A 23,015-nucleotide genomic window follows, 5' to 3' on the forward strand; every position below is an offset into this window, starting at 1 on the left:
TCCAGTGATTTAATTATTATGGTAGTGTAATAGCCAGGGTATCATTAACTTCGGTCTGCAAGTGTTGCAAGTTTTAAAAACTTCAGAATGTTTAAATACTCAAAAGAAAAGAAATCTTCAAATGCATCTTTCAAAGTTCAGAATCTATGCTCTGCGATGCCTGGGTTTAAAAACTTTAAGCTTCAAGTTTAAACCAGAGTAACCCCGTTGAATTCAGTGACTTAAAGAGAGTTGTTTTGATACCATGCCAGTTAACGCTGGAAGCGTTGCTGAGGAGTCGTTTGTTTGGACTAAAAGAAGGCTTGATTTTAAGTTTGGTGGTCAAAGGTGAGAGAGCTTTGCTTCACAAAACCCATTTTAGCCTTAAAAAGGGTTTCTATGATCTTTTTAGGCATAACTGAATAATTTATAGACTAATATCACAAAGCATTACACAAATATCGAGTTGTTAAAAATAAGATGATACTATGTTGGTATCTGTAAGTTTTTCTGGCCAGTTTTAAATGCATAAGTTTTTAAAATAAGGAGACACTGACTATATTGTACATTTTGTAAGATACCAAAGTTGATGCTATATTTGCTACGTCTTGCACTTCTTAAAGTACTTTGATTAGGAGATGCATATAAACACACTAATTCTAGTTCTATGATCCTGAATTTGGTTTAATGATGAGCAATAAATCCAAGTTTTTCTCTGCTATAACTTTTAGGGTCTGTGGGTTTGAGCGCGCACACTAAATGTTCCTAAATGTAATGTCTCTGTTTACTCCCATTGCTCATGTCCCCCTTTTCAGCTGCAGTTGGCAAATTTTTAGGACCAAATGGGAGATCAGCATAAGTGACAACTATCTGTTGAAAGCATTGGAGAATATAGCAGATGAAGAAACAGATGTTGTCATCATGTTTAGTGTAGATTAAAGCAGAGACTAAAATGAGTCAGCAGCCCAACACACTCCCACAATCTCCAAATCTGGTAGAGTATCCACAACATGCTCAGTCCATGGAGATCTCACAGCAGCAACCCACAGGACCCAGAGGATCCTCTGTTTAATGCCTACATTGGTCTCTTGGAATGAGCTTACACAATATTACACAGCATTTTGCTGTTTCTTGAGCTGTATCATTTCAGGAGCGCTCCTCTGTTACTGTGAAGTTCTAGCAAAGACTTGGTCAGATGTCGCGGCTAGGGGCTAGCGATTGATTTCATCACGTTGTTGTTGTTTTTATTTTTTGTTTAGTTCTTTTCCCTACCTGCCGGTGTGTTTGTCAGACTGCCGGAATGAACCAGATGTTTTCTCTGATTGGACAAACCAGCCTCACTTGTTTATACCTAAAACCATATAATCAGTTGGAAACTCTGATGCTGATGGGGTGACAGCAATGTCTCTCTGTTACACACTCAGGAAACTCGTTCAGACTTTGCTTATCAGTATGAGAGAAACAGCTGTGTTTATGCTCACACTCTCACACACACACACACACACACACACACACACACACACACACACAGAGGAGTGAGGCAGACTGAGGCAGATGGGACATGCTTCATTATAGCACTACATATGAGTGAATTGCTTGATGTTTTATCGTGTGCTCCTCTGACTGCTTATTTAGTCAGACATATGGTAACATGCTGCTATTATGCCATTTAGTTGAATGAAAAAAGGATAAATGAGTTGCTAAGTGCGCAGGCTTTTTCCTCCGTTTTCAGTGGTTTAGTAGCCTTTGATCTATTTTAACGTTATTGCTCTTATTATGAAAAGCTGTAATCTTGCCTTGGTGTATAAGTTGGAAAAGAATTTATTAACAAAGATGTGCTCAGACATGCATGCTGTGCAGACCTTCCCGTTCTCTGAAAACTATTCCCAAATAATTTTCAGTTATTTTCAAAGAAGCGCAGCACCAACTCTCCTAGTTTCATTGGCACAGCTTCAAGAAGTTTGTTCCAAAATTTTCAGAATTTGTCACAGTTCTCATGTGGATTTATTCGTCTCAGTTATCTTCAAGTAATCTCAGACTTACGCCATGATTTTAAGATCAGGGCTATTTGGGGGCTGTACCATCTGTTTTCCTGCTCTGCTATTTGCTCATGATGATTCAGATGCATTTAGAATGGACCGAATCTGAAGTGCCTTAACGTTTTGGACTTTGCTGTAAAAACGTTACTCACAAATAATCGCCAACCTTGACCCAGTGTTTTGGAAGATAAAGACAACAAAGGAGAGGAAAAAGAGGAAAAAATGTAAACGGTAATCAAGCTAAAGCAAGGGGGGCAAAGAGAAGATGTAGCGAATGACCAGTAAAGAGAGAGGAGGAGGAGGAGAGGGTGCTTAGGAAGTAGGGAGAAGGGATGTGTGCTGCTGAAGGAAATGGTGTGAAGAGAGGTGAGTGACGGACTGAATATAGGAGGAGAAGGAGGTTGTGGAGGCTCGGGTACAGATAAGCCTGCAGGTTGTATCAGTAATTGTCATCTGCAGTGACTGAAATGGTTCTGCATGTAAAGCTATTAGACTGACAGTGCGCTCAAAAGCTACCTTCCCCTAAATGCAGAGTGAGATGGTGAGGCAGAAAGCCAAATGAGAAGGCAGACAGACGGGACGTTTGAGGAGTTCTTCAGGTAATCTCAGTTATTACAATAAAAAAAAAAAAAAAAAAAAAAGTAAATATTCAAATCTTTCCTACTTTAGTTTCCAGCCATCCGTCATCTTCTGCTTCTCATGTCCTTAGGCTGTTGTTTTAAATGCTGAAATTTGTCAATATGTTTTTTTTTCTTTTAGAGAATAGCGTATCTTGTAGCATATGTAGCACATTTTCCCAACAATGACAAAACAGCTGGCAGACAAAGAGAAAAAGAAAATGCCTGAACAAAAACCAAACCAAACATCAGTCTGTTCATCATATTCAATATGTAGCGATCCACATCCTCAAAAGAAAAAGTCCCCTCCAGGGAAAAAATAAAAGGACACGCAGTTCAAGAATAAAAAAAGGATAAAAAACAAACAAACAAACAAGCAAGCAAACAAAAAACACCCCAAAACAAACCAACCGCATGTTTTACAGTAAACTCTTATTTTTTTTTATTGAGTATTCTAAAAAAGTCACCAAACTTTTCTAGTTACTCCTTCAGTACAAAGCTTGTTCTTTTTAGTAAAATGTAGGATTTTCATTTATACCATTCACTGCTAAATTTTGGGGCTTTTTTATGTTTGTGATTTCCCCAAACAAGGCTAGTATCTTTTAGGCACTCCAAATGTAAAAGTTGATCTTTTAATAACTAGCTATCTACACAATCATGATACCAGAGGCCTGATTGCATCATTTAAGGTTATCCACGTAAATGCAGGGTTACTGAGAACAGTTCACTTCTTACATCGCTATAGTAACTTGTGCTGCAGACTTCGCCAGTTGCCATTGTTGCTAGCTTTCTTTCCTGCCTTCAGACTGGCTAAAATGTATTAATATATTAGTCTTAAAGAAAGTGCTTAAAGTACTCACACGTTCATAGTGGTTTTCCTCTCCAGCACCATATAATCGTGCGACTGTGTGGAAGCAAGTGTTGGCTAACTTAGTGAGTTGGACGCTGCCTTCATGAAGCCAGATATGTTGAACTTACTAGGCTCGGGATATTGTACCAACATCCCAGAGATGTTAGCACACATCCCTGTTATTTGTTATTTCTTGGTAAAGAGCCATATTGTAATAATTCACATGCTAGGTTGAATCATGTGCTTTTAGCAGATACTCCTTCTGGCAGAACTGCCAAACTGAGCTCCTTTATAAATGGGGGTTAATTTTGACAGCACATGTGTTCTAATTGTTGATTTGCTTGACCTAACTAAACTACCACATCACATGACTGTGCAGACTGTGTGATAACAAAAACATTAAAGATTAAGTGTCAGACAGAAAAAAATAAATAAATAAAAAGCAGTCTGCATGAAAACAGTAACTATAGATGAAAGAGAGGAGGAGGAGAAGGGCCAGTGGCCCATTTGTCCCACTCTTTCTTCTGTGTAGTTGGCTGGCTGTAATTATCAGTCAGATTATTATTGAGTGCTAATTTATTGCCTCGCTGGGAGCTATGTGTTAAATAAACGCAGTGGAGTAAATAAAGAGAGGGGGAGAAAGAGGGAGAACAGACTGCTGACGCTATCAGATGGCAACCCAACACACACGCTGCCCACGGGGGAAGATGGAGATGTGTGAGTGTGTATTTATACGTGTCTGTCCCAGACATACTTACAAGCCCAAACATTAGTGCGCCTTGCCCATGTGGTGCGTTGATGATCCATTGCACTGTTAACACTGGGGCACTGAGGCTCTCTTCTTGTTTTTCCTTCTGTACTGGATCAGGGAGTTGGCCCACAATAGTTGATATCACTGTGAGAGACACTGACTAACAGCTCAACCAGCCACCATCTGTTGTCCCTACAGCTTAACCTCAAAACTGGTACGACTGATGTAGGGAAGAGCTGTTTCAAATATTAAAATATGTCTTTTCCTTTTCTTTTTTTTTTTGTTCTTTGACAATCATAAAATGAGACCAACTCTCACAGTTACACAACACCACCAATACAGAAACTCTTGCCTGATTTAACTTTGGTCATTCGACAGTTTTTGTCGTTGTCCTCAGTGGCGATGGAACAAGTCAGGAGTTTACCCAGGACACAACACAGTCTCACCACCGGCCGACTCCCCCTGTGGCTTTAACCTCTTCACACCAAATGAACGCTGAGTTGAAGGGAAGCAGGAAGTGACACATTCTTGCAGTTATTTAGGTTTAATCCAGGCAGTTTGACCCTTTGGCTCCAGTAACCTTTGGTTCTAGAAAATGGTAAATGGACAGGTTCTTAAATAGCACTTTCCTACTCTATCTGAGCACTCAAAGCACTTTACACAACTTACCTCATTTAGTCCAGCAACTGGTTTCCTCAGTTCCCAAACATTTATGGACTGTTAACAGAAGCAGAAAATGTGGGTTTATGACATTCCTAAATCATAGTATTCTGGGTTTTTCTTTTTCACCTTTTGTATGAGTTGATGTTGTATTTTCTTAAAATCTTTTAGCTGACATGTTTTTCTTGTTAAAGTACGCTGTTTTAAATTAGATTCATTTGAATAAGCACAGGCAGGATCCAAAGTGGCCTTCGTAGCTTTGTGGACTCTGTGTTTCAGAATAGGTTCAATCTTGCTAACAACTTTGTTGTCTTCATTTCTGAGTTGTGTTTGCTTGTTGGGGGAAAAAAACAAAACCAAAAAACAGTCTTTAACGTAATCACCTGTTATTTCTTCATACTTTGCTTGGGAAAAGAACAATGAAAGTAAAACATAGATGAAAATGTAGTATACAAGCCAGAAACCATTTTAATGAGTTTGCAATTCAATAGTTAGCATGACCATCTCTTTTCTTCAGCTCAGCCTGAACTCTCTTAGCTTTCTTCTGATTGCTTTAAGTAGTCTTAAGTAGTTCTTCAGGCTTCTTGAAGGACATTGAAAGCTCTTCTTTGGCTGCCTTTTGTTCAGAGCTCTGTCGAGATGATGTAACACTGCATCAGTGATGCTGATGTCCGAGCTCTGGGAAGGCCCGTCCGTGACTGATAGTGTTCCATCGTTTGTTTTTATCCATGTATGGTTTTAGTGCACTGGCAGTGTGTTTGGGACCATTGCGAAGCTAGAAAATGAAGCCGTTCCCAATCAGACGCTTCCCAGATGTTGCTGCGCGGTGATTCAGAATCTCCCACTAGGTTTATGTGTTCTTAATGCTATCAATTTTGATCCCCAGCACCACTGACTGAAATGCAGCTCCAGACCATGACAGAGCATGATTCTAGTTGTAAAAGTATCAAATAATCATAAATCATTAGTAATGTATGCTTATTGCGTCATCTTCATTATAAAGTTGAAAAATATTTTATGGCTCAATTTTCCATTAAAAGTTGCCCAAACGTGGCTTATTTGATAGTAAAGGTTGCAGGCCCCACGGTATAAATAAAGCTTTTAGTTTAAGCTTTTTGTCACTGATCAGAACGGACAGTGGCGAGGATGTTTGCCTGTGGAGTTGGCGGCGTCTGCTTGTTAGTAGCTTGGTTGTTTCTGTTGTTTATTAGGCTCGACCTCTGTAGTCCATTTGCCGTGCATGTTTCAGCCTCATGGAACTACTGTTGAACCTTTAAAACTGTCTTTGTCACTTATTTCTCAAAAAGGGGAAAAAAAGGGTCTCAGGCTAACGAGTCAAACTGCATTTCAACAATGGGAACTGTTTAGGCATCCCTGCTAGGTTTCAGTTACACTGTCGGATGTTTTTCCTTCTCTTGATCTGCAAGCTCGCCCATTGTTGCTGTGATTTTTGTAATGGTATCCTTGTCATTTTTTTTTTGTTTCATACTTGTTATCCGTTAGACCTGTCTTCTGTTTTCCCCTCATCATTTCCAGCTCTACCTTCCCTCTCTTACTCCCGCTCGGGTTTTCTGTCTCACTTTTTTTTTTTCCTGCTGTCTCTAGCTTCTAAGTAGATGCTTGACACCTCCAGCTGTGCTCTGAATTGATTCATATGCAGAAGGTGCCTGGAGAGGGAAGAATATACGATAATACATTTGTAAGCTAATCTCCTGCTTAGCTCATGGCTAGTAACTGCTATAATCAATTATGCACCTTGTTAATAACTGAAGTTATTTTCCTGCCCTTGCTTACATTTCTAATGCATTTGCTCTTTCTCTTGTCTCTAGTCATTTCTGTCATTCTCCTTTTCTTTTCTCAGCCAGGTATTTTTTGGAAAGTTTTAAAATATACTTCAGGACAATATATTTAAAGCAACATGTAAGACAACATGGTAAATTTCTCTTTAATGCAAGTAACTGGTCAGGCAGCGAAAAGTGTGGCTTTTGTGATCTTAATGGTGCTTTAAAGCTACATTTATTTATTTATGTATTATTCTGTACATAATGTCTGTCTAACCCAAGTTCAGTGTAAAAGAAACACTGTTCTTTGTGATGAGTGCATCTTCTGTTATCCTAGAAGCGCAATGCTTATCCCTGTAATTTTACCGCGCTATGGACTGAGTGTCTCTGCAATTTGAATCCCTTCATTGTTGATTTCAGATGTATAAGCCGATTGTAACTGACATAACAGAATGAACAGATGCACTGCGATAGCATTCATTTGAAGGGGTTGGACTGATATCACCTTGTAAAGGTTTATTATTTGAGTGCCTTGTGTTGTTGGTGAGTCATGTAAAAGCAGTTTCTATTTTCTTTTGCGACTTCAGCAGTAACACAAATCCAGTTTCTTTTAAAATTAGTAAAACTCATGCTACTGTGGCTCAAAGTTTTGGCTGTAACACAGAATTTGATTTTCATGCACTTTGCAGCTTCTGCTGTTGCTGGGGGAAGAAAGGTGCTTTTAGGGACTTTCAGTGGTCTAACAGTCTTAAGGTAAATAATGTCAATACCTGCTCATTTTTACCAAGTTTCAGTGTTTGCTGTACAACCCAGTGAACTAGGTGATGTTGTTTTCAAGCCTTGATTATACTCTAGGCTGGAGCCATGATGAGAGTAGTCATTGCTGTCATACTACTTTAAATTCTCCTGCTTGGGACCCATTCATAGTTGATGCGTTGTAATATAAATGCTCCACGGACCAGTCTGCACAGTCACAGTAAACGATCAGATGTGGATGCCACGTGGACCCTTGCTTTCACTGATAAATGACAAAATATATGTCACTCGGACCCAAGTGGATCCTAGCAGATTCAGGGACGCGGAAAGTGTAAGCAAGGCTTTAAAGCTGGGCAGTCTGTACCCTTGTTAAACAACTGATTAATGTGTAGTTTAAGGTAGTGCTGTTCACTAAAAACAAACTGCAGCGCTGCTGCTGCTAGCGAGAGAAAGAAAGGGAAACACCAGGGAGCTTATTTCTGCCCTTCCACCATGAGCGGAAAAATACTGAATTATCTCAGAGAGCCTCATTCACATAAATGGAAGGATATCATTGGAACCACTAAAAGCACTTATTTTTCCAGCACTGTTGGTCCCACATGACCTCATAAGTATAGGAGCCAGCCATATAAACTACATGGCTCAGTGTAATGCATTCTTTCAGGACGATTTCTTCTGTAACTAACTTTGAACATCAGTTACATTGGATAGATTATGATTTTAATAGGAAAATTGTGACACTTATTTTCTACTAATGCTTGTTTCATGGAAATGTATCTGGAATACGTGACTGTTTAAAAAGGTGATAACATTTAAAACTCTCCCTTTTGCCTTATTTTGATCCCGAACTCATCTTATTAAAATGTTTCCAGTATAGTCATAGCCCATAGTTTGCATGGTAAGAAGGTCACACTTGACTTCTTTACTAAAGCGGTAATTGTACAAAAAGTATGGGCTCAGTTTGCAACGTTTAACTGACTGTTATTTATTAAGTCATTCATTTCTGTAGACACATCTGAGTTTTGCAGTGGTGCACACATGCTCAGTGAAACAAAAAGTTAAAGAAGCGATACCTGTAATCTTTGTCAGCACACCGTTATCTAAACGTGTAATTTTAGTCAGCCCATCAGACAGAAACACCCTCTTTCTGTTTTCTTTCATTTTATGATGATCGATCAGTGTAGCCGCTTACCAGACACATTAATTTCAGTTACAAGCAGACAAGCCAACATTTAACTAGCGATTAAATTAAATGACTCTAAAGATGGTGTTAATATTGATTTCGTGCATTACCGTCCTTGATTGTGAAGTTTCTAGCGATCACTCTGACCATCAGCACAACACTACCTGTGTCACCTTTCTGCTGTTTGACCGTGTGGTCATGACAGTGTTTCTCAACCACTGTGCCATCGTGACAAATGATCAGGTGTGTCGTGGAAGATTATCTAGTTTCACCTGATTGGTATTCTAAGTGACAGACGTGAGTAACAGGCAGAACAATTACATTCTTTTCCACTAGAGGGCAGTACAACATCTTGCTCCAATTAAATGGGTTGCCAACTGCCAGTAAAACAGAAGAAGACGAAGAAGAAATTACATAGTCATGAGACAGCGCAGCGCATAATAGCAATAAATTAATATTTGAAAAGAAAAAGTAGTCAGGTTGACCTGGGTCATGGAGAAACTTCCGACCCAGATGACGGCCCTAGCGTGAGTAGTGGTTAAAAGAAAGCAAAAATGGTATATTGGGGACAAACGGAGCCAATTCTGCTATGCCTGGTGTGTGGGGAAAAATGATCAATATGCGCTTTTGTGACATTTTTGTTTGGTGGTGTGCTGTGATTTTTTTCTAATGCGAAATATGTGCTGTGGCTCCAAAAGGTTGGGAAACACTAAGTTATGGTGACTCTGATTTAGCATTTCCGCGTTGCCAGTTCAAAGGTGGATCGAGCTAAGTATTGAATGCAAATGTGCTGTGTGGTGCTTAATATTGCTCTGAATACAGTCAAAAATAAGATTTAGACTTGGAGATGCTGATTTAGTTGTGGCTTTTTGTCTGTAGGGGGGGGGGGGGAAGCATCATTGGGTAACAGACATGAACCGACAACGTCAGGTACCCAACAGAAAAATGGACAGACTCAATAAACATCAGTGTGTATACTTGAGCCATCCTCTTTAAGTGCATCGTGGTGTGGTGCTGCGGTGTGTTGTGTGTAAAGCCACGCTTGGCTGGCTGTTATCTACCTTGCAGGTCCCTGGAGGGACACCAGAGGAGTCATCTGATTCACTTTCAGCCTCGTCTTTGACTGCAAATTAAAACGGGACCAACACAGACAGACACAGATAGAAAGGAGTGCAGCTTTTTTTTCTTTTTTCTTTCTTTTTTTTAATTAAATCTCTTCTGATTCTACCTAATCCCCACCAAACCGATACTTGTCTAACATAGAAAATGAACACATGAACAATTTCAGTCTCTCTTTTCACCTGCATTAACATGCACCAGCTGCAGCCTTTCACCCGACAGTGGAAGCGTCTCTCCCGTCAGAAGCCCTCTCGCTCTTTGTCTCTCCTCAGTTAAGGTCTGTTTATGAAACACAGACGATTGGCTCTGATTTGATTTGGCGTTCAGCAGCCCTGATAATTATGATGAATCTTCCCCCCGCTGTACGCGTGTGCATGTGTGCGAGTAGACGCTCTTCACCTCAGTTACTTGCCGGCGCTGCTGCTTTTCAGTGCCACTGAGATCTGAGACCTGCGATACAAGAGCTTTAAAAATATTGATTGGCATTAATTTGCCTGGAGCACCAGATGTGTAAGATTTAGTGCATCAGGGCACTTCAGATAGTGACAACCCGTCAATCTCAATGATAGTTTGCAGGTATTATATTTTTCTACATATTGAGTTTTTCAGTGTAACAAATGCACCCATCTGGTGGTTTTTGAACTTTAAAAATCATGTGTGATGTTGTAGTGTCTTTAGCTAATTATATACAGCTTGTCTAATGTGGAAACTTCATATATGGCTTTTGCCAGATGCTACAAGCTTCATACTAAAGAAACATATCTTGATATGACAATCATAAAATTCTCCTATTTCATTATATAATCAAATAGTGATATGAATATATAGTGAGTGGAACTTGCGTTGATGGTATAATTTGGAAATGCTAGCACTAACAAAAAGATAGGAGGTTAAAATTTAGAGAGGCAAGGTTGAGAAGGTTTGGACATCTGGATAGGAGGGGTGGTGAAGATGTTGAACACAGAATTTTGAATATGGCGCTGCCAGGCAGGAGGGAAAGAGGAAGATCTTAGGGGATGTGAAGAAAAGAAGACATGCAGAGGGTTGATGTGACAGAAGAATGCTAGGGATAGCATGAGACGGAGGCAGATGATCCACTGTGGTGACACCGGCGTAAAGCAAGCAGCTGAAAAAAGACGATCTAGGAGATCAGACAGAATGGCAGGGGTCTCGCTCCCACTTGTTCAGAATGGAACCCCTTATGTTTCTAGAGAAAGCATGTGGCTTTCTTCATAGTCTGTGGAAATGCTGCTGTTGTGGTGGGAATGGCGATCTAAGAAGAGAGATTTGGCTTAAAGCTTTTCTAGGTGTTTAGAGTCACCTGTGTATCCAAACGCTGTCCCCATGTTTATTTGCCTTTCTATGAAACTCTGCTTTGGCAACAGTGGGAAAGAAAAACTCCCTTTTAACAGTAAGAAACCTGTGTCAGAACCAGGCTCAGGGAGGGGCGGCCATCTCCCATGACCGGTTTGGGTTGGCAGGGGGGTGGCATGCTGAATTCAAATAGCTAACATGATTCAGATTGTCTGAACATTGCAGCTTTTCCTTTAATGCAAAAGAAGACAAATTAATCTGTCTTGGAGGCCTGGGTCATAAATTGCCTGTTTCTTCATTAAATTAGTTTAACTGGTGAATTGTTTTAAATTAACAAATTGGATCATACAGATTTATGACACTGGATGCCTAATTAAAAGCAGAATTGGTGGATCTGTTGTGATCCTGCAATTCTGGTAGAAGCTAATTAGATCAGATCATCTTATTGTGCTAAAAGGCCAATGTGCCAATCAGTGAACAAGCCACATGTGTGCCAAACATCAGTATCACTGCATCTCAAATGGAAACCTGGATTTATTTAAAGACCAAACATTTGGAACAATAATATGTCTTTAATCTTTTATTGATATTAGTTGCACATTAATGTTGTTTTATTCAAGAAATGCAGGTTAAATATTCAGTTATATGATTGTTCTACATTCTCAAAACATGTTGTGCTAATCTGGAGCTGTGGAAATGACAAAAAACATGTATTATGTTCAGAAATGTTTAATTATACTTGATACATTTGGTGTTACAAGGTTAATCTTTTGCAAATTCCTATTGAATTGTTTGCTTTTTGTTAGAGATGAATGAGATTGCATGCATGTTTCTTGGGGGAATCTAATCTGATCGCCTATGCTTTTGATTACATGAATTAATGGTCCTTCCTGTTTGTGCTTCATTCTTTCTCTTTTTATCCTGCTTTGTTTCTCTTCCTCCTTCACTCTTTCTCTGTCCCCCAACATATCTAGTCTGCAGATGAGATAGAATCAATGGTAAGCTTCATTCTGACCTTCAAAAATTCAGTCTCTTTTGTCCTTTCCATCTATTCCACTGCTTTCTCTCAGTGTTCCCTATTGTGCTCTTGCACAGGCTACAGGTCACTTTAAAACAAAATTGAAATTACCATTTATGTGTTGATTAGAGTCATTCTTAATCATTTCTGTTGAGCTGAAATCCTTGACAGCTGGAAGAGTGAAATATCTCTAAATTGCAGCATCTCATGAATTAAAAAAAAAAAAGAAGCAAAAACAACTTTGATTTGATTGAATTCAAAGCAAATCGAACCCCTCCTTTCCCGCTTCCTTCCTTCCTCCTTATTTTTTATTTTTATTTTTTAAACGCACTCACTATTCTAGGCTCTTCATCTCTTCTCAGTTTAATGCTCCTCCAGCCCTTTCATTCAAATATTCACATACCTTCTTCCTACTTTTAACAGTCCCTATTCATTCTTTTATCTCCATTGCTTCCGTTCTTTGTTTCATTACTTTGACCTTGCTTTCTTTATACATATGGCAACATTTTTCTGCTGTATAAATATATAACGTCAGTCACAAAGCACTGGAATAAAATCACATTTTGTTACTATAATGTATCAACAGCAGTTTCTCTATGGCTGTAACAAATAATTGATTTCTTCAGCTAGTTAATTCAATGCTTTTTAAAAGAAAATGCCAATATTGGCCCTCATTTACTGTAATAACTATATGTACATACAAATCTGTGTATGTAATCATCCATACAAAAGTTTCACAGTCAAATCATTGATTCATCAATAATTTATCAATAAATTTGTTTGTACATAACAAAAGAATAAAATCCTGGCTGTCTTAGGAAATGTACATCTAAGTCTTTGAAATAAATGCTACTACTGATAATAATAATGATAATATGAAGAATAAGGCCATTATCTATAATTTTCTGACATGGCGTAAGACATGCTCAGAATTAATACAAAAAAATTCAATTGCATTTAAAGGAAACAAAATGGAAAGGTGCAGGCTTACAGTTTAAATTTAAACCGATTCCTCATCATTCATTAAAAACATCAAACACTCTTGTCTGAAAGAATAGTTTCAGTTTCTTCAGACTTGGAGTTTCTCCTGCTTCCTTGCCTCATAGGTGCAGGCTTTTTATGCTTCACCAGGAGAGAAATGGGGACAGTATGCAGCTCGCGTAAGCCTGTTTGTTCAGAATGATTCAGATTTTCGAATTTACGCTCAGTAGTAAGTGATAGGCCGGTGCGCACGTTTCCTAAATGCAACAATGATTGTATGCACTTGTTTTTTGCACAGGGTAAGAACGTTTCCATGCACGTGTTGGTAAAAAGGCCCATCGTCTTTGCAGCTTTTCTTGCATTTCTCTTGTGTCTCATGTCTCTTTTGCGAGCTTTTCCATTTTTCTGTCTGCTCTGTCTCCAACACAAGTTTGTTTGTTTTTTTTCTGCTCTCATTTAGTCACTGTGGTGTAGATTTGCATGTGTATGCATGTCTGTCAGCATGCTTGCACTAAATTGCACTTGTTCATGTTTCTTTGTGTGTAACTGCCATCTTGCAGCTTCAAAACTACTTGTAAATAACATGGTTGGATGTAAGATGGTGCTTATGGGAGGGAGTAAAAGAGAATCCATGGGTGAATAAACAGAGGGGTGCAGGTGAAAAGAAATAAAAGATAAAAGTCTGATTTGAGAGCTGTGATTATATATGGCATTTTTTTTTCTTTTTGCTTAATCGATACCTTAAAGCTGGACTTTGCACAGAGAAAGGACAGAGAACTTGTGTGTACCTGTATCACTGATGTTGCAGGGACACATCTGTTTACACTGTCACACTGTGAAGACTCTATTTTCTTGGAGACAAAATCGTGTCCCCATCTTGAGGCTGTTAAATCTTAGATTTAGAAGATATGTTAACTTTTTTTTTACTGTACTAAGTCATATGCTGGTCTGTACTGCATTCATTTGCCAGTGCTGTATTTGTACAGTGGTGTCCAAGAGACTCAGACCAGATCAAGACAAAACAGAGAACATATTCATCCATCCACTTTCTGACACTTATCTAGGGTCGGGGGGCAGCAGTCTATTCATAGTAGCTCAGACCTCCTTTTCCCCAGCTTCCTCCTCCAGGCATTTCAAAGCCATGTCCTAGGCCTGCCCCAGGGCCTCCCCCTGGTAGGATATGCCCAGAACACTTCACTCAGGAGGTGCCCAGCAGGCATCCTAGTCATATATCTAAACTCTCTCACCCCTCCCTCCCCCATTCCCTCTCTAAGGGAGAGCAGAGCTGCCTTTCAGGGGAAGCATTACAATCTCATTCACAGAGTCTGACTCAAGTAAATAAAATGGGAGCCACTGTTCACCCATCACAAGTATGGCTGTGCCCCAAGTTTCCAGCTGAACATGGCTTGCTATACTTTCAAAGTGAGAATAAGAGGCAGAGTGCCCGAAGTTGGATTGTTATTCTAAGCAAGGATTTCTCAGCATCGAATAATGTAGAGGTGAAATGTGTCTACTTGAAGCTAACTAATTATCTTATCTTGTTTTGTCCATACAAAAACATAATTGATCACAAGCGCAAGGGAGATATATGTGGGCTGTTTCTTGGCTACAGGAACTGACTCCACAAGAATATATGATGTAATGCATTAATTAGTAAGCTTTCAAAGTATTTTTGGTGTCAAACTGTCCTTCAGTGGGTTAAAACTGTTGCATCCAAGGGACAGCTAGCCAGACTAGGAGTGACCGCTTAATCAACATGTTCATCAAAATTCATTTATGGAAAGATCAAACAACAGACATAGATTTTGCTGAATGAAGGCTGCAAATTTAGAGGACGTGCCTAATCTGGAGTTTGATATCTGCCACAAAGTGACTCCACGGAGTAGATGTAGTACTTCCATGTAGTTTCCATCTTTTGAGAGAGATTCACAATGCAGCAACATAATGAACCCAAGCATACCATACACACCGGTCCTGGTGCTTCTTGACCTTTGCAAGAAATACAGGCACCTGAATCTGACCCCAAAGAAAATTTAGAGTATTTGGACACTGAGGGAGTTCCTCACATTACAAACACTTTTTGCTAGAAGGTCCTGAGTTTTACTCCACCATCTGTCCGAGACTTTTGTGTGGCATGTTCTCCCTGTGGGTTCTCTCCAGGTACTCTAGCTTTCTCCCACTGTCCAAATACATGCATTTACTGGTGTTAGGTTAAATAGTGATTCTAAAATGCCCATAGGTGTAAATATGGCTGTGAATTGTTGTCTGTCTCTCTGTATTAGCCCCAAAGACTTCAAAGAAACCACAAAAAGCCAAAAATTGACAAAACATTTATGACCATGATAAGTGTTGGTAACCTTTTTTTTTATAGCTGTATAAACTACAAGTTAGGTTACTAGTATTTTTATGTTAAATGATAACAACATATCTTTCCATGTCAGTTACATTTTTAAATTTCAATATGATACAACAGAATTAACATAACTTTTTTCTTCTCTCCTCTCCCATTGATCTTAACTTGTGGCAAACCACTGCCTAAAATGTTATAACTATAATCTAAGTAAGTTTATCCTGGATTCCATGTTTTTTTTTGTTTGTTTTTTTTCATCCACTGTTCTGTTTGCATGCATGTGTATTTTTACTTGCAGGTTCAGCATCTACAGAAGAAAGACTCACAGCTGAAAGCACTGGATGCCTTCTACAAGGAGCAACTGGCACAACTGGAGAAGAGGGTAAAACATTTGCACAATCACACAACTAACACATAAACAGGTTTCGAGCAGCATCATTTTAGGTTTCACCGGCTTTTAAAAAGTCACATGTTATATAGGTGTACAGACATGGGCAGACTTGATGTACACACATACATAAATATGGTCGAGCAACCAGAATTCAGTCAGTTAAGTGACTTTGGTGCATCAACCTGGCAATAAAAGGTGGAGTCGGCCTGCTATTAGTTTTGGACTGGGCCAAGTTGTAATAAAAAGATGATTAACTGTAATAACTCTGCAACACTGTTGTTGCCATAGATGTTAAGGAGGCACTAACACATCCTCCAACCACACACACCCATATTTTGCTCAATTGCGGTTTATTTCACACCTCAAACATTTAGTAAACAATTAAGCAAATACAAGTAATCTTGTAAGAAAATAAACTAACTCTTTTACGCTACGTCCACACCTACACGGGTATTTTTGAAAACGCAGCGTCCACACGTAAACGGCTTTTCGAATCACCGAAAACTGAGATTTTTTTAAAACTCCTTTTTTGCGTTTACGTGTGGACGAAGAATACAGAGTTCGTCACACAACGTCAAAGGTATGTGCCTTTTTCACGTCAGCTGTGCTCCACGTTATTGCTTATATGAGAGGAATTGCAGAATGGCAGATAAACAGTATTTTGTCTCCATCTTCAGGTTTTACACTCTTACATATACGCACGCAGTTACTGTCCCTCCATTTAGAAAGGCAGAGGCGTCACAGTGTGATTATTTTACATGTAGTTGTTTTTTTTCTGTGCAATAATATTCAACATTGCTATCAATACATTTTTCAAAAAAATGCCTCTCTGTGCAAAATGGGTTCAAAAACATAAACTGCTGTGGGATACTGTTTGTCCGTGATTTGAACCGGGGGAACAAATCGTGGCAGGATCAGCCTGATATTATTTGTATCCCGCTGTAACTTTACTGCATGAAGAGCTAACATCTCCAAAATGTCAGGAGTAGTTAGTCATTACAAGAAGTGTTTGTGGACTAAAAATCAAGAATGTGGGGTACTGTTTGCCCGTGATTTGAAGAGCCCAGCGCTGCTCCCGACGCAGGGAAAACCAATTCTGCAGGGGAGACCTACCTCGGCACTTGTGCAGGTGAAACCAAAGGGAAGATATGCTTCACCATATTTTCTAGTCTTTGGCTTGAAAGGAGGTTGGTTTGGAAACATATTCAGCGATGCTTCATCTCCTGCTTTGCGTTTGTGTGGGCGCCCCGTGCTAGCAGTGTCCAAGCGTTGTTTTTGTTTTGTTTTTTTTCCCTTTTCATGCCGAGCCCCCCCTGCAATGGTACTGCGCCCCCCCTAGGGGGCGGACCCCACACTTTGGGAAGGTCTGCTCTAGCGTGAGTGAGCCATTATGAAAATCATGTGCTGAAGCATGAGCACGAAGTGGAAACACACTTTTATGTGGACATATTCAACAATATGATCCGCACGAATGGATATATTTACTCAGCAGCAACATTATGACAGACAGTAAATTGATATAAATGATCTCCCAGGTTTGTGAGCAAACAAATGCATCTACAGTAGATTTAACCTGACTGATACAGCGGAATTCAATGCACAAAAAGTGTGTAGCAGAAGCACTCCACCAGGTGTATCCGTAAATGTGATTCAAAAAAAGGAAACAAATTTGAGCCAGCCTGAGTATCTCCAGAGAGCCCTTACAAGCCCTTGCGTTGCCTTTCATCTTTCGGTCTGACATTTGCCAGGCAGAAGAGGTGGGGTTTCAAGTTAAATCTCGGCCTCACCAGGCGCCACACAAAAAGGACCTTTTCGCGGTCTCTCTGGGAGAAGCACTCCTCTGTACTTCAGACTGACAAGACCTTTATAGGACATTATGTATAAAATCCAAGTATTATGTTCTGTTTACCATGGATAATTCAAGCTTGACGGGGACAGGGTGGTGGCAGTAGACAGAGCCACATGGGACAACTGTAACATTGGAGTGTCATCATTCCTCTGTGGCTGAGTGGACACTTTACAGCCACTCTGTTGCTGTGTTACATTTTCTTTTGTTTATTTGTGATTGCTAATTGAGATTTATTTTCTGTTTTCCAAGTTTGGAATAGGTGGTCCTTTAGTTTTAAAGATTTGTGAGCATTTGTGTGGTTGTATGCATGTGAGTAAAGGTTATGTTTAGTGCGCCATAAGCCACAATAAGCTGATAGAGTCACTGACTTGGGCAATAGGCAAGGCAAGTTTATTTACATAGCACAATTCAACAGCAAGGTGACACTGTGCAAACGAGCTGGCCCCAGTGTTTTCTGGCATCTTCAACTCCTCACTGCAGGCATGTCATGTGCCTGCCTGCTTCAAGTCCTCTACCATAATCCCTGTCCCCAAGAAACCTAGGATCACTGGACTAAATGACTACAGACCCGTGGCTCTGACATCTGTGGTCATGAAGTCATTTGAGCGCCTAGTTCTCTCCCATCTCAAGACCCTCACGGCCCCCCTCCTGGACCCCCTGCAGTTTGCATACAGAGCCAACAGGTCTGTAGATGACGCCATCAACATGGCCCTACACTTCATCCTGCAGCATCTGGACTCCCCAGGAACCTACGCCAGGATCCTGTTTGTGGACTTCAGCTCTGCCTTCAACACCATCCTTCCAGACCATCTCCGAGACAAGCTTTCCCAGATGAATGTGCCTGATCCCATCTGCTGGTGGATCACTGACTTCCTGACGGACAGGAAACAGCATGTGAGGCTGGGAAAGAATGTCTCGGACTCCCGGACCATCAGCACCGGCTCCCCTCAGGGCTGCGTTCTTTCTCCTCTGCTCTTCTCCCTGTACACCAACTGCTGCACCTCCACCCACCAGTCTGTCAAGCTAATCAAGTTCGCAGATGACACCACCGTCATTGGGCTCATCTCGGACGGGGACGAGTCTGCCTACAGGAGAGAGGTTGAACGTCTGGTGTCTTGGTGCAGCCACAACAACCTGGTGCTGAATGCCCAGAAGACAGTGGAGATTATTGTGGACTTCAGGAAGCACACAGCCCCACTCCCCCCCATCATCCTGACTGACACCCCCATCACCTCTGTGGACTCATTCCGCTTCCTGGGTACCACCATCACCCAGGACCTGAAGTGGGAGCCCACCATCACCTCCGTCATCAAGAAAGCCCAGCAGAGGATGTACTTCCTGAGGCAGCTGAAGAAATTCAACCTGCCAACACGGACGATGATGCAATTCTACACTGCAATCATCGAGTCCATCCTCACCTCCTCCATCATCGTGTGGTACGCTGGAGCCACTATCAGGGACAAACAGAGACTGCAGCGTGTTGTGCGCTCTGCTGAGAAGGTGATTGGCTGCAGACTCCCATCTCTGCAGGACCTGTACACCTCCAGGACACTGCGGCGTGCAGCCCGGATCTCAGCTGACCCTTCTCACCCTGGACACAGTCTGTTTGACCTGCTCCCCTCAGGCAGGAGGCTCCGGTCCATTCGCACCAGAACCTCTCGCCACAAGAACAGTTTCTTCCCCTCTGCTGTTGGACACATGAACAATAACCACATGATTGTCCCCGCCACTAACATATGACCCTACGCTGTGTAACTGCATCATTCCATGTTTGGCACTGATCACCACCTGCACTCATGTATATATCTTTCTACGTAGCACTCATAATTCTTATTCTCATGTATATATCTCATGTATATCTCATGCACATATCTTTCTTTCTACATAGCACTTTAATTCTTATTGTCTGCACTGAAGCACCGCAGCAATTTCCTAATGTTGTAAACCTCAACATCTGGCAATAAACCCATTCTTATTTCTGATTTCTGATTTCAAAGTGCTTTACAGAGACATTAAAAAATAAAAACAAATAAAAAATATGATTTAAAATGGGGGGCGGAACAGTAGATAAAATCAGTAGTTAAAATGTAAGTTTTGAAATTTAAGCTTAAAAGTAAAACAGTGTGGATTTGGTGCTTTATTCAAATGCAGCTGAGAACAGGTGAGTCTTCAACCTGGAATTTAATAAACTGAGTGTTTCAGCTGATATGAGGCTTTCTGGGAGTTTGTTCCAGATATATGGAGCATAAAAGCTGAATGCAGCTTCTCCATGTCTGGTTCTGACTCTGGGAACTGATTAAAAAAAAAAAAAAGGCTTTTTTCTGCTTGGTTAAATCTGAAGTTAGGGATTTTTTTTTTTTTTTTTAAACCAGAAGTCCAATTCTTTCTGGCTAGCCTCTTTGCTGAAGACAAGTAAAAAGGACAAGAAAGAGTTCTTTCTTTCTCTTTCTTTCTTTTTCCCGATTGTGTTCCTGTCTAGTTTAAATAACAGAAGGACAAACGCAAGCAGGCTTAAACCACCACAGCACAAAATCTGTATTCCGTTTACCACGCAGTCAACCTAAATAATCATTTATTACCTTGATGAATAGTCTCTACACATATTTGAATTAGCCACACACAGAGGTCTTGGTGTCAGATGCTTGGCTATTTGTGTTAGTCTCATTAGTAACAGGTTGGGTTTGCAGAGGGAGTAGAAGAGTGGCAGGCTGGCATACGGGTGGCACAAGCTGTGTTTACTGTAGAGCTTAGGATGTTTACAGACAGTCCTCAATGTGTGGGCATGTGCGTCAGGCAAAGGAAGAGGGAGATGTTTTGCATGCATACTGTATATTCAGGTGGATGTGTGCAGTATATGTAAATTCACGGGTCTATCTGAAAGCTCAGTGTGTTTGCAGACTACACCAGCAGTCACATAAGAGACTGGTCAAAGTGTTCTCGATGCTTGATGTTCAGTTTTCAGTAGATGTGAATTAAGCGAAGCTTAGCTAGGTTTATGTTAATACATTTATGTACATTTCATATGTGCCGAGAAATTAAAAGAAGGATTTGTTTGTCATTTGCAAATACCGGAGTGGTGTAAGATCAAGCACTCACAATGGTTATGACTGTTAATATCTTTGAACATACTCTGGAAATGGATTTGTCAAATACAAAATGTTTGTCATGTAGCTTAGTCTCAGTTTTCGGTGACAAAGAAAAAAAATTGCTAAAATATTTACTATAGGGTATTGCTTTTGCTTTTAAAGACACAAAACATAGTATTTGAACTTTAACTGACCCTAAAAGTCTTGTTTCATCTTAACGAATTGCTCAAGAAAAATCGTTTGCCACTATTTTGACAATGTCAGGAGCGACTTAACTGGACAACCTGATTGAAGTGCGTCTGTCTTTCATTTGAGAAAATCAATACTAACATTTATCTGCCGTGGAAGCATATATTTTGTTAGTTCGGCAAGCACTTTTTAATATCTCCCTAATTCTTCCTTTATTTCCCCCCTTCCTATTTCTCTCACTGGTGGTCTTGCACTCTCTGTCACACTCTCCTGTCACAGTATGGAGTATTGTTTGAAGCTGGTGGAAATAGAGCATACAGAAGGAGATAATAATCCTCCTCCAAGTCTGACAGGTTGCTTGACAGGCTGTCAGCAGGGGCCTCTATGTAGTGCACCAGAAATATCTGCACACTTAAACGCACACTCACTGCTTCACTCCAAATCATTCCAAAGGCAGTACCTTTATTCCTGGCCAAACAGAGGCGAGAGAATATTTCGGACGGCATGCACACAGACACACACTGCTGTGTTTTCATTATTTCAGAGGACAGTACATCGACTTTGATTCATTCTCTGGAGATTTACCATAACCCTACATCTAACGTGTTAGCTGGTCATGCTAGCAATGAACGTTGCCTTCTTAATAAAATAAATTTACAATATTAGAACTTTTTTTCTAGACATTTTTTTATAACAGATTTTCATGACAGATTTATATCCCCACAGCAGGTGGAATATAAGCGCACACATATGCAGGTGTAAACATATAGATCTTTATACATATACACCCACATTGACGCTTACTGTATGTGTGATCCTAGCCCAATGGAGCTGTGCTGCTCTTCTGATCAGACCTCGAGTACTGCATTAAAAAAAAAAACCCCTCCGCTTTTTTGCTGTGTTGCACTTTCTTATGGAAACACATACACTCTGGGCCTTATGTAAACCAAGTCGAACTTTAACGCTTTCATCCTGCGAAAAGCTGTCTGCTCAATATGCGGCAGCGAGGGCTTCGGATCTGCTTATTAGTTGAGCTTGTTTGCAGTATTTCCACTGAGGCTGCACCCATCTGGAGATGAAGATAGCAGTTTCATAATGAGTTAATGTTACTAAACATTGCAGAGTTGTGGTTAACATTCCAGTTGCCTCATTATTCTTCCTGAGCAAAAGGAGCACTGCTATAACTGTGGTAAACACACACCATTAAATCCAGCCAGCAACATTCAAGTATGCAGTGTCCAGAAGAAGGCATAGTGAGACTGAAAAAGTAGAAAAATGATTCAAATAAATGTTTTTTCTTTTCTTTGTTTTTGTTTTGCAAACTTTGGTTGTTGACTAAATGTTACATGCTGTGCTTTTATTCTGTATTATGTTATATAACCATTCAGAGAAGGTGGTAAATTACACAAGGATATAACACGGAATAGAACACGATCCCCAATTATTAAATAAAATATCTAATACATATATTTTAAATGTTTTTGGAAAACATTTTAGCTGAATTTAACATTTGTAGCTTTTTGTGTGATATGATCCCACTATTAAAACAGCTGTAGCTGTACAGCTGCATAACACTAGGGTTATAGTAGTTTTGAGACCGTGGGACCACCCAGATTATTCCGACCATATGCAGCAAACTTGCCATCATTTTGACCTCGTCATGTAACAACAGCAGCAGTGATGAAGAAGATCAGGTTAATTTTATCAGTATAAGTAAGATTTCACCGAATAAGTATGTACGCTATAGGGCTTTTTTTAGTTTTGCAATGTTTTACAACAATTTTGTTATAGGTAGCAAAGTTAAAATGTACATTAGAATTCATTATACAACTTGTAAACAAAGGATGCAGCACAAACACACAATAGCAAACATATCTAAATAAACAATATGTTCTTAGGTAAACTGGCTTGCTACCTTTGTTGTTTGTTTTACATTAAATTCTATGCGATCAAAATGACATGCTCAGCGGTTCTACGTGTAAGTGGTTGAATTTATTTATTTTCCCCTCCTGCTTGCATAGAGGTTGCCTTGATGTTTTTACTCTAGTGTGACTGAGCCATTAGAATCTGAGCAGTTGAAAGAAGTACAAATCATTCCCAAA

General features: G+C 40.1%; 1 protein-coding gene across 3 annotated transcripts in view; it reads left to right on the forward strand.

The window, feature by feature from the left end:
• LOC146550493 (MICOS complex subunit mic25a-like) overlaps positions 1 to 23,015 on the forward strand; it is a 74,390-nt gene that overhangs the window by 11,476 nt on the left and 39,899 nt on the right. Inside the window, exons 5-6 of one of the 3 annotated variants that reach the window (XM_085258925.1) lie at positions 12,024 to 12,047; positions 15,697 to 15,780. The exons of 1 other annotated variant lie outside the window; for it this stretch is intronic. In XM_085258925.1, the coding sequence (XP_085115051.1) occupies positions 12,024 to 12,047; positions 15,697 to 15,780 (108 nt within the window). The remainder of the gene's footprint in view (positions 1 to 12,023; positions 12,048 to 15,696; positions 15,781 to 23,015) is intronic. One more of the 3 variants, XM_085258926.1, reaches the window with a different exon arrangement.

This window comes from Mchenga conophoros, linkage group LG20 (genome assembly GCF_057382185.1).
Source record: "Mchenga conophoros isolate Kocher_MC1m ecotype Shallow Benthic linkage group LG20, M_conophoros_male_GT1.1, whole genome shotgun sequence".
Lineage (NCBI taxonomy): Eukaryota > Metazoa > Chordata > Actinopteri > Cichliformes > Cichlidae > Mchenga > Mchenga conophoros.